The 12,868-nt window shown below is 40.7% G+C and overlaps 2 protein-coding genes across 3 annotated transcripts; one reads left to right on the forward strand and one right to left on the reverse strand.

Annotated features, from left to right (window-relative positions):
- Positions 1-19: 19 nt before the first annotated feature.
- On the forward strand, positions 20-1,749 carry LOC138911789 (uncharacterized). Its single transcript, XM_070211318.1, has one exon. It carries the CDS (start codon positions 20-22, stop codon positions 401-403), a length of 384 nt encoding a protein of 127 aa, XP_070067419.1. The 3' UTR covers positions 404-1,749.
- Positions 1,168-12,133, reverse strand: l(1)G0289 (lethal (1) G0289). 2 transcript variants are annotated; one of them, XM_015168691.3, is made up of 8 exons: positions 12,004-12,133; positions 4,147-5,106; positions 3,874-4,083; positions 3,654-3,805; positions 3,508-3,586; positions 2,657-3,072; positions 2,570-2,587; positions 1,168-2,436 (listed from the first exon to the last, which is right to left on the reverse strand). In XM_015168691.3, the coding sequence occupies exons 1-8, from the start codon at positions 12,086-12,088 to the stop codon at positions 2,368-2,370; spliced, it is 1,989 nt and encodes a 662-aa protein (XP_015024177.1). In that variant the 5' UTR covers positions 12,089-12,133; the 3' UTR covers positions 1,168-2,367. The 2 variants fall into 2 exon arrangements, with proteins under 2 accessions (XP_015024177.1, XP_002059497.1); XM_002059461.4 differs by lacking the exon at positions 2,570-2,587.
- Positions 12,134-12,868: the final 735 nt, after the last annotated feature.

The following is a 12,868-nucleotide window of genomic DNA, read 5'->3' on the forward strand; positions in this document are numbered from 1 at the left end:
GCAGACAGCTGCGCTGGCCATGCAGCAGCTGCAGCCGCGCACGCCGTCGACAGCGCCGTCGCCGTCAACGCTGACGCCGCCGCTGCGCAAGGTGGGCAGCCTGCGTGAATCGCACGATGCCGCGGCGCTGGCCAAACGGCGCAGTCGACTGCAGGAGCTGCGCGCTGCCAGCAGCAGCAGCCCGGCCAGCGAAGCAGCGCTCGCGTTTGGCGTCGGCAAGCGCGGCTCCAAACGTGAGCGTCGCCCTGCCGCCGGCAGCAGCAGCAGCAGCGCCACTGCCCTGCGCAAATCGCAGTCGCTCGACGCAGCCGAGAGCTACTCGCTGGCCAGCATACAGTCGCCCTTGTGGGTGACGCTCACCAATGCGCGCACTATCGAGGAACTGGCGCAGCAGAAGCTCTAAAAGATGAAAGACACTCAAGAAACGAACAAAAATAACATATACATATATACACACACACGCACACAAAGAAACATATACACACATACACACAGATCACTAACAGACGCGGCTTGTGTTGTTGCCGCTGTTAAATGTTAATGTGGAGCTAACTCTTACCCTGCACCCCTGGCGCATCTTGAAACGAAATCCAACGGTTTTTTCTTACAGCCCGAAGCCACCTTGTAAATGTGTAAGCCAATGTAAACACAAACAATATATAAAAGTATTTAACAATTTACAACATTAGAAAATGCATAAATTTAAAACTAATGACCAAAATTAGTCCAAAATAAAACTGAAATTAAACGAGCGCGTTTTCATTTATAACTGCCCGATACGCACTGTTAAGCTCAAAATGGCAATGTTATGGCAAGACAGAATGCAACTGTGCACTGTAAAGCGGAAATACCGTTTGATTCGCAGGCCCCAATGCAATTGGGCTGTGATTGTCAAACAGTATGGCGGGCATTTCAAATATCCAGCGCCGAAATACATTCTACATTTATTCATATATTTCTTTGTTTTTATTTAAATTATCTTGTATATGTAATAAGAGCTTAAAATACAAATTTAATTTCATTATCAAAATACATTGTTATACAATTTCCTTAGTTGCGTTTTTGTTTCCTTCATACGTTTTGTTACAGATCTTTAGTTGCTTGTTTCTCTTAACTCTTATTTATGTTCTCAGTTTAGCATTTTCATTTCTTTACTTGCACGCTGCATTTATTGTTTTTTTTTTTTTTATTATTTTTTTTTATTTTTATATTTATTTATTTGTATATTTATAATATTAATTAATAGAAAATATACTAACAAAAAGAAGAGGTCGCCTTGGATAAATATGCCTTGCTACATATATCGATTCAAGTGCTTCATATACATGCGTATAAAGTACTCATATAATACAAAAAAAAAGGGGGGATAGAATACAAATTTCATACTTGAGAGTGGCCAATTGAAATTCCAAAGAAATAATTAGAGGCATAAAAAGTACAACTTATTTCGAAAAAAAAATATATATAATAATATTTAAAATAAAAAACAAACAGAAAATATGTTTTTACAATTGAACTACTAAATTGCAAGCACTGTGCCCCGTGTCTGTGTGTGAGTATATGTGTGCCCTGTGTGTTTTTGTGTGTGTGTGTATGTGTGTGTGTGTGTGTGCCTGGTGGGAATTGAGGGAGCAGAGCCTGAGCAAAATTAATTACTGCTATTTATCGAAGCAGAGAGCGATAAAAGTTAAACAAAAAATAGTTGCCAAAATCATATGGTAAAAAAAAAAAAAAAAAAACAAACAATAAGACTAACTAGGAGAAGCACAAAGTACACGTGTTTTCGTATTTGTTGTCTTTTTTTTTTTTTTTTTGAAATTTTAGTTTTGTGTAGGGTAAAGTATTTTCATGCAATGCCACTCAAACTGTCTCAAATAATGCATATGTTAGCTTTCAGTGTTGCAAAACACATTAGCAGCATTCAAAAATCGTAGCAGCTGCTGTTGCTGCTGCTGCTGCTCTGCTTGGCTTGCGTTCTTTTTATGCATTTAACATTATTCTAACTGTTAAGATAATTGAATTTACACACGATTCTGTTAATTGTTGTTGTTGTTGCTGCCGGTGCCGCTGCCAGTTGCCGTTGCATGTCAGATATGAGCGATATCACGTTGATAACAGTGACCGTTAGAAATAATTATCATTGACATATATTGATATATATATATATTTGTATTTGTATGCCAATTCACAAGCAAATGGCATTGACAGTTGCAATTGCTTGATGCGATGGAAGGGCTTGGGTTGTTTGGGGGAACAGCGTTCTGGTACCTGTTACCACTGATATTCTGTCACGACAGTGACTCGTTACTTGCTGTTGACAAGTAACAGGTACACGTTTATACGTTTATTACTCACACCTCAACTCCACTACATGTGTATCGTGGCCGCCGTGTAGCGCGCCTCGCCGCGTCGCCATGACCATTGGCTGGGACGGAACTGTTGTGACAGAGAGAGAGAGAGAGAGAGGAAGAATTCGTTAGAGCTCAACAGAAAACGGCGTGTATGTGTGTGTGCAAGCGAGACAGATGCCAAATGTTAATATGCTGTGTACTGTGTACTGTTAACAAACCTGATGTAAATGCTTGGACTGCATGTAAATACATTCATATTATTCAGTATTTTAGTCGAAAGCTTATTTCTTTATCGATAGACTCACCTGTATGAGCAGCTGGCCGCTCCGTGTGTGCGGATACCGGTACGCATAGAAGAGCCACAGTGTCACCGCGAACACCAGACAAATGGGCACCATAAAACCAAAGGCAACGCCCACGCTCTTATTCTCCGGCAGCACGGCGCCGAGATGCTCGCTCTTCTCGACATTAACGCCATCGCCCGACGCCGACTCAACGCCAGCCGGCGACTGCGTGCTGCTCACTGTTGGCTCTGCGGCCGACGTGCTGGCTGCGGGCGTGCTGCTGCCTATGCCAGGGCTGCCGTTGTTGTTGCTGCTGCTGTTGTTGTTGTTGTTGTTGCTGCTGCTGCTGTTGTTGTTGTTCTCTTGGGCAGCATTGTTGCCCTTTTGACCCAGCGCCGGGCAGGCGGCACTGTTGTTAATCATCGAACGATCGCAGCCTGTAAATGGCGAGTTTTCAAATTAAGTCGATAACGATAACGATAACAATAAGTTAGCATAGATCCTAGCACGTCGTTGGCTTTTGATTCTATAAGTTGATTTCCAATTATCGTTAAATGTGAATTATTGCTTGTCGGACAGGCTAAATTAAATTTGATAATTATACGAACTATGCATGCACGCTTATGTGCATCTATCGATAACGATACGAAACAATCGAATAAGAAACATTAATTACGGAAGGTTGCAACTTTTTAAGCAGTATCAACATTTCGGACAAAAAGTCTAGCAAAATGTTAAGGAAATCAAGGCTTGTTGCCTTTCTCATCATATCTATCCCAACGAAGCATGGGGAATAAAGCTTCCACATGCAACCATTTCTATGGCAAATGCCGTCAAGAGTATCCCAGACATGGCCATGGATTAAGATTTACCCTTTTGCTGCCAATCCTGCTTTCTGCGATCGTTGCCATTATTTGTAGAGCAGCGATTCAGTGTGGGGCACCAGATGCACTGTACGGAAAGAGGATATAGAGATTAGCTGAATGTTGGTTAACTCCGGTCCTAGCGGGCGACTCACCTCAAATGTGGTATTGTGATTAATGCACGCCTGACAGTCGCTGTAGCCGAGGCAGGTGGGCAAGGCTGTTAGCACAATGATGGTGTTATTTGTGATCTCCTGCTGTCTGAATGTGACGCGATGGTACTCGTAGATGGTCTTGCGGTGCGCAACTAAACAAAAGAACAAGCAAAAGGTTAGACAGGGCACATATGTGTATAGAACGCTTAGAGCTACATACAGTAGAGCATCTTGTCCACGATATAGGCATCGGATAGGCCGACCTTGACCGGATGCTGATGGTCCTGTATGTTATTGATCAGCGTGGGCAGCTGATAATAGACAAACACAATATTGCCAGTCTGATGCAGCGTTGCGCTAAACGTAAACTTGCCATATTCGGGCTTATCCTGCAGTGTAACATTCTCCCAGACGACGGTGAAGGCGGTGCCTGCAAAATATTTTAGAGATTTCTTAACAAACAGCCGGCATCTAGATTATTAAGTGGACTAACCATTATCCTGTAGCCGCACAAACGAATCGTCCGATATGCTTGTATCAAAATTGGCCATAAGTGGCGCTATATATTGGGTGGCCGCCAGCCAGTAGTGCACATACTCGCCCGTATAGAGGAAGCCGCCAGTGGCGACGGTTATGTTGCGCACGTAATGCCCATAAAATGGAAAGTCAAACTTTAGCTCAACGGTCATGGCCCGGCGATGCGACGAGGACAATATACTGTTCTCGGGTATTGCACGGAATTCAGTCCAGAATGTGGACGTCTCCTCTTTGCCCACATAGAGCAGACTGCGATAGTAGTCAAAGTGATCCTCGGTGCGTGTCAGCGAGGCATTGGCCGCCTCACTGGTGATTACCTCATCGGGCACATCCACATCATCGATGAGCGCTCGCTCGGTTGTTGTTGTTGTTGCCGCCGCTGCTGCTGCTGCTGCTCCTGCTGCTGCTGCTGCTGCTGTTGGTGTCGCCTGGACGGATGCCACCTTTTTGGGATATTGCGATGGCTGTGAGGCCATCAATTGGGTCTTCTTTGGCGGCCCAGCCGGCGCTGCGGCCACATTGATGCTGGTGGTGACATTGCTGTAGTTGCTGGCATCGCCGCTGGCATTCTGCTGCTGGGTGCTGAACTCCTTGCGCTGGCCGGTGCCATTGACGCCCACGTTGTGCACATTGTAGGAGACGCTGCCCATGGCAGTTCCCTTGCCGTCCACGGTGGTGGTCACTGTGGCCTCTGCCGCAGCAGCGTTTCCGCTGGCATTCACATTGGCGCTAACGCGCTGATATTGATTCTTTGCATCCTGCACGGTGGCCACAATTGGCGTCGAGTCTGCCGTTGACGCTGGGGCGGCACGTCGCTGACGCAAACGCAACAGCTCCTCCGGTGACAAGCTAACAATTGCATCCGGATTGATGTATCTGAGTTGGCTGCCGAGGCTGCTATAGGATGCATCGGCAGCTGTAATGTAAGAAGAGCAACAGAAGAGGCGTCACAACACAATTGAATAACCCGACATACCTATATACTATATGCATATATCTATATAATATATATATATATATATATATATGCACATTCTTATCGTTTAATGGTCGCAAACGAATTGTGATTTTATTTGTCTTTCTTCGAAATGCGCCTCATTGTCTTTGATAAAAACCTGCACGCGAAACGTAAGTCGCAAATTGAAAAGAACTCTCTAGAGGTTATTATTATTGCACATTGTGAGCTTGGCAAATCTCTTTCTTCCATCTCGAGTATATTTTTTTATGAACCGTATAGTGCAATAGTTTTAATCCGTGCATTATTTTTAAATACTATCAGTTGCGTTTTGCGTGCATTTTCCACTTGCTGCAAATACCCAGAAGTGTCAAAGATTTCTAGTTTATTTGTATATACATAAATATATATATTTGCGTAGGCATATGCAGATCGATAGATGAGTAGGGGTATCCAAGAAGTGAGATTTTTCCAATCTATATTTGCCATGCAACAGAATATATGTATACAAAATTTGAAGTATCTAGCTCTTGAAACATCTCAGTTATAGGCAAAATAAACATTTGATCGATTCTTATCGATTTCATGTAATCGATGCAAGTTATCGATAACTCGCAAATAAACAGAATATGCATATATACATATATATATATACTTGATCAGGTCGCAGTTGCTTTCGTCTGCCTGTTTTAACCACTTTCAAAGGGGTTCAATTTGATCGATTCTTATCGATTCCATGTAATCGATACAAGTTATCGATAACTCGCAAATAAAAAGAATATATATATATATATATATATATATATATATATATATATATATATACACTTGATCAGGTAGCAGTTGCTTTCGTCTGCCTGTTTTAACCACTTTCAAAGGGGTTCAATTCAGTTCAAATTCTTACTGCAGCTACATGCAAAACACTAAAGAAAAAAACCCCAGATTCCATAATATACATACATGTATATATAATGGGTAATTACTATCAGCAGCTGAGTCAATAGAGCCCATACGCCTGGAGATTGTCTGGATCTAGATAGACATCGTTTTTCCCAGGAATGATCCCAATCTTATCAACATTGGACTAGATTATTACATAGTTGTCGTGGGAGCAATCGGTCAAAAGGTGACTGTTTTCAATGAATAACTCTCTTATTCAATTTATTTGAAAAAACAATAAGGAAAAACCTTATCAATATGCCGCTTATCTGCTATATACATATATATATATATATATATATTAACCCTAAAGATAGCTCTTCTTTCTTTGCTTTTTTCTTTTTTATCAACTGAGATTCTTCGCTTGGTTTCAACTTCTTTTTGCTTTCGAAAAAAAAAATTTTTAATATTATTTACTGCGAAAAATACGCAACAGAGTGTGACCATGGCAGGCATGTATATTTATAGTGTGACCATGTGATAAATGCTAACAAATGAAGTGAATATAAGAAAACCTAAATTACAAATAGTTAAATAGTTAATCAGGCCTATTGTGTTTTGGGTATGACTTATCAAATTCGCCTGAACTTTGGAATAGCTAATGGATTGTCAAGACAAGCTTAAACAAATGTCTCGCAGCTGTTGTTGTTGTTGTTGTTGTTGTTTTGGTACCGTGGGTGTTTTGTTAAGTTAAATATTTGGTTTTATTGCTTTGCGTGCGAGAACTCGTTTAACAACAGTTCAAATGGGCTGCGATGTCAAATTATTTCATATTTTTTGCTATACTGTGGATCTTTTGTAGTGTAACAGTGGCGGCCATATAATTCTATACGCTACATTTCTTTCATTTCATATGTTGTAAGCTAAAAAAAAAAAACAAAAACAACAAAGATATTCATGTTGATCAGCTTCATTTACATGGAAAAAAAAAAAACAAAACATAGTAGTGTACCTAATTGTATGGCCACCGCTGTAATTACATTATGTTTGTGCCCTGTTAAAGGGGAGATTTGAAAGTGTAACAGCTCAATGACTCCCAATGTTGTTTTTGTCTTTATTTATAACATGGCATTTACATAAATTGAGCAATTTCTTTCCTCCACCCCGTTTTGTTTTTTTTTTTTTTATTTGCGCCTATTTTAGCTGGCTTTGTAATTGCTTGTTAACTGTTATTTGACGCCACTCGCACAATATCGATTTTCTATTTTCATTTTACTCACATATACATACATATTTTCAGTCATTTAGACATTTAGATATTGCCCCGCCCACCCCCAATCGCACTCCTGTTCGTGCACATTCTTTAGGCATCGCATTGCCATAGCATGTAGGTAAGTATTACACATATACATATGTAAATATAAGATAACACACACACACACACACACACACACGCATACCAAAGGGCACTGCGCCATTAATCGCAGTTTATTATTGTTTTTGCCAGCCGCTGTAAAATACAATTCCTAACATGTGGTCAGCAGCGTGCTTTACTCGTGCGCGAGGAGACATTTAGCAGAATGTGAACGATATCGATTACAATTACGATCACATTAGGGATTTAAAATACAAAAATGTTAATGCATGCATGCAAATACTGTAGAGCAAGGTGCAAGCGCTGCGCACACACACACACACACGGTCACAGGCGGAGACAAGTCTGCAATCTGATCTACACATTTCGCTTAAAAAAATACGTACTTATCAAGTGCAGTTATTTTTTTTTTTTTTTTTTTTGTTATGAAACGTTGATATTCTCTTCCCCCTTCCACGAAGGCAAGAGTTTTCTGCAGAACTCTCGCATTGCAATTGTTTACGACCCGGTGGCAACACCATACGAACACATTCAACCCCCCACCCAACCGTTGCACAGCCCTTTATCGTTTTGCATTTTGAGTTTTGGCTAATTACAGGTTATTTTTGATGCTAAGAAAAAAGTAAAGCAAAAATAATATGCATGCATAACAGAGACACAACAGAGTGGAGAGCGCGCGCACATACACACACACACACACATACATATGCATATAAATCAGGGTTGCACGTCATTGCTGTGTTTGTCTATTTCCCATTGCCTTGCATAATTATTGGCTGCGGTCACACTGAGTCATACACCTGCAGCTGCCTGCCCTCTCTTTCGCACCCACTGATGCTAAGGCGCTCTTCCTGCAGTTTCTCTGGTCGTTTCTTAGCATTTGTCCGGCGTTTGAGTTAGATTCAATTGAACCCGGTGTTAATTGTTATGTTAATGGCTATGGTTTTTGTTGTTGCTATTTTTTAATAATTGGCGCAATTTATTCAGCATTTGATTTGAAAATGAAAGCAATTGTTGCTATTCATTCTTCTTTGCTGTACTGCTGTGCTAACGACCTTATGGGGCATATCCCTCATACACACATGCACAGCCAAAGCGACCGCGAGTGTGACCCAGTTTCTTCATATATTATTCATTTTTTTCCATTGGTAAGGAAATGTGTCTGCAAAATGGAGTTTTTTTTTTTTTTTGCTGCTATTTGTTTATCATAATTGCAAGCTTGTGCTTCTATGTTATTCTTTATTGTTGCGATAAAGCGTTCATGGTGAGGTGGGCTGAGAGGTAGCTGGTAATTAATTTGACAGGCATTTTGCGTAGTATCACTAACCAAACAACATAAACATAACACAAAAGTTAACAGCGTTGCCGTTCTATTGCATCAAATCATATGGAAGAGAGTGCGCCAAGCACTTTCCTGTAGAGTAAGCGGTTCAAAAATACATCATATGTATATCTTACTCCCTTACTCGCGAGTTTGGACCAGATGCCTCCGATACACTTTGTGACAACGCTGTTTGTATGTGATGTCCAGACTATATGTTGTTTGGTTAATGGTGTTGTGTTCTTCTTCTTTTTCGCCTTCTTATCTAGCGACAGACGAGCTTTTCAACTATAGATGAATACCTGTTGTTGGCAACAATAATGACAACAAACAACCGTAACGACAATTGTTTAGTTGAAGATTTTGTTTATTGAGCTTTTGGCGCCGTTAGCCGGACATGCTTATCGGTCAAATCAATAGAGAAGCAAACAAAACGAAAACCGAAAACGGATCGCGCAATGCACAGAGTTGCCAGAATGCCCAAAATGCATGGGTCGCAGCGCGAACAACGCATCCAAAAGAAACAAGAAGGCGACAGAGAGAGAGACAGAGAGAGAGAGAGAGAGAGAGAGAGAGGCGCAGGTGGGAGCTTTGTCAATGCTTACGTTTGACGTAAATGATGTGCTAACACGGTCGGCTCTATTTCCTGTTGTCACAATGTTAGTGAGTGAGTGAGAGAGAGAGAGAGAGGGAGGGGCTGTGTTGCAATAAAGCACCTTCAAGACAAACGCAGCACTATGTACCGTTTGGTGTGGGCGCCAATGCATACAATGGGCGCAACTATTTTGGTCAACGTAAACCGTAAGCAGACCGTGGGTGAAGGGGGTTGGGGGTTGATGCGGCACAAAATGCAAAGAGATGAATATGAAAGAAAATCTCTACATACATACATACCATACGTATATTTGAATAGAATTCATGTCAGCGCCACCCAATTGGAATTGGCCGCAGCACATGCAAGACCAATTGGACAGTGCCGGAGCACTGTCCGTGCTTTATCGCACTCGCATTCTCGATTGTTTATCGATCGAAGGTGGATTTAATGCGAGTCGCTAAATGCGCGCAACGGTAAATGCACATTTTAAGTGCTCTTTGTTGGAACAGCCTTGTGCTTTTATTATCTAGGCAAGAGATTCTAAATGCATGGATGGACCAAAGTCCCCTCGAAAAAGTACTTAATACATTGTTCAGCAAACATTCTGATTCACGGCCAGTGAAGTCCCTTTTGAAATGGGCAAAAACGTGTGTAAAAACGTAACTTAGAAATAATCTATAAGAGTTAATATATACACACACACACACACACACACACACACACACACACACACACACACACAACACAGCCGAGGCCAAAACTGTAACTTCAAATAAAATGGTGTTTCAAAATATATAACACAAATATAACAGATATGTACGAAAGGATATCTGCAGTAAATCTCTAATGACAATATGCCCATCGATTACGGATCTCTGCAATGCAGAGCATGCACATATACATACACATGCATGTATGTATGTATGTATGCATGTGTGCGTTCGTATGCATATGAATATATGAGTGTGTTAGTGTACGTTCATAAATATGTGTGTATTAATAAGCACGCAAATCTCATTCAAGCTACTGTTTGCTACTGCAAAAACTAACTGTTAATCGCCACAGCGAAAAACATGAAAACAACAACAACAACAATAGCAGCAGCAGCAGCAAAAGCAGCAGCGCTCTTGATAAGCGCTCTTTGCTCTTTGCTGTGCCAGTCGGTGACAGTCTCTGTGGACATCGGCCCAGTCCAATGGGAATTAAGTTGGAACGAACGATCGATTAACTGTGACTGCAGACTGACCAACGGCTGCTACTGCTACTGGCAGCAGCAGCAGCAGCAGCAGTCGAGCTTCATTGATTTCTAGCAAACGTAAAAAGAATAACAGCAGCAACAAAAACAAAACTGAGTATTTGCACACACGGGCTCAAAAAGTTAAAAATAAAGCAACTGCAAGAAATTGATAAGTGGGTGGTAAATGCTGGCTGCCAGACAAAGAAATGCCCAATCGCAACTGTATCAACAAATGCATATGTATATTTCAAGATATGTATACACTTATGGCAGTGCGTGTGCAGTTAGCTGAAACAAGTAAATGAACTGCGTCAACAATAAACGCTGGCAACGCCGTCTGACCGGGGCCAGTTTTTACATATGTATATATATATATATATATATATATAATAACATATACATACATACGTACGTGTTTAGGTAGTTGAAACAGCATATTGCATTATTGGCTAATTACACAACACTGACTTATGCTCAAGAGAGTGGTAGAGCGAAGAAAGAGCAGATAATGTACAAATGCAGAAATAAAACGGCGGCTAACGGCATTTTGGGCCGCTGCCCTGAGCAGCTGCTGGCAAGGTTGCCACCTGTTCTGTTTCTTTGAACCATTTCAATTTCAATTGCGACGCCACCGCATCGTGAAGTGCCAACAACAACATAAACAAAAACAATAAGCCTGACAGTCGCCTTTTCTTTGCGTCTTAATAAAAATGCGCCACAAATTTCAATTGTAATATGCAACAACGAGATGTCGCTCCACAAGTGAGCAAAGGGGTGTGGGGTGGGGGTTGACAGTGGGGCTAGGGCTACGGAAATTGTTGCACGTTAAGTGGAGCATGGAGCAAATAGGCGTAGCACACAGTACAGCACAAAACAAAACAAATATAAAAAAGAAAGAAGAAAAGAAAAACGTTAAAAATAAAGCGAACGTGGGCAGTGTATTAGAGCTAGAGCGAGAGGGACAGACAGGCAGGCGACAGGACGTTCGTTTCTTAGTAATGCTGTTGCCTATTTTCACACTCGGCTGCGCCACTCACACACACACACACACACACGCACACGCCTACGGTGCTACGTACACTTGATATTTTGTTGTTGTCAATTAACGCATTTACTGCTAGGCAGCAGAAATAACAACTACAATAAAAATACAAATTCATTTTAACAGCAACAGAGACACAAACAAGAAAAAAAAAAAAACAAACATGGCAGCAAAATTTCACCATACAAAAAAAAAAAAAAAAAAAGTACCAAATGGCAGCAGAGCGCGCTCTGACTCCCCCTGGCTCATCCCCCATTGACTCAACGACCAATCTGCGTTTTGTCTTCTTCGACATCGTCATCATCATAATCGCTGCCTAACGATGATCTGTCATATGTGCATACATATGTACAAGCGTATTTGTATATTTGGTTTCGAGAAGATTCAAGTGTGGTTTGGTTTCACTTACATATTGATTTCACACATTGTATTGATCCGTATATAGTTAATAAAATTGCGATTTGCGCGCACGCACGACCGACAGTTTTCGCCATTTTTCTTGTCCAACCCGCACGACAAAACGCACACGTCCGCAGCCACTGAAAAATAAAATATTAGTGGCAAACAAAAGAAACGGCTTGCACTTGTATTTGCATTTTTATGTTTGTACAGTTTGGTCTCACTGCTTTGTTTGAAATCCGCCAATTGCAATATGGTATTTTTTTCTTAATACGAAATATAGATACTTTTCATAACAGTTCTTGTTTTAAATGCTCATTTAATTTATATTTATTTTGTTCACGTGACATGTAAAACAAATTATACCGTTTAAAAATAAACTCTGTTATCGTTGAGTGGAAGAGTAAATTTCTTTCTGGTGTCTAATTTATTTAAGCCACGTTTGTAAATATCAGAAAGTACTGTATTTTTGGGATTTACGCCTGTTAACTTAAAATCCCAAAAATGTACTCTGCGATAAATACCAACACGAAGAACATATGACTACAGTCACTAACCAAACAACATATGTTGTACAACCATATGTCAGTTAACTAAATATCGGGTGATTTAATTTACCGTATTTAATGCTACGAATTTATTTAATTCATTAACTTTATTTTGCCCCTTAGTAAACGTAACTAAAGGCTACTATTTTTTTGCATATACTTTTCGTATAAACTATATTATCGATTATTTATTACACAGGTTCCTAAAGTTCAAATATAATTTATATTGATGACAGACCATTATAAAAAATATTGTCACATTAGACATAACGCTAGCGCTTCAGCTCAATATTTCCAATATTAATAATTAGTTTTGTATGTTGTCTG

The sequence above is a fragment of the Drosophila virilis genome, chromosome X, assembly GCF_030788295.1.
Source record: "Drosophila virilis strain 15010-1051.87 chromosome X, Dvir_AGI_RSII-ME, whole genome shotgun sequence".
Taxonomy (NCBI): domain Eukaryota; kingdom Metazoa; phylum Arthropoda; class Insecta; order Diptera; family Drosophilidae; genus Drosophila; species Drosophila virilis.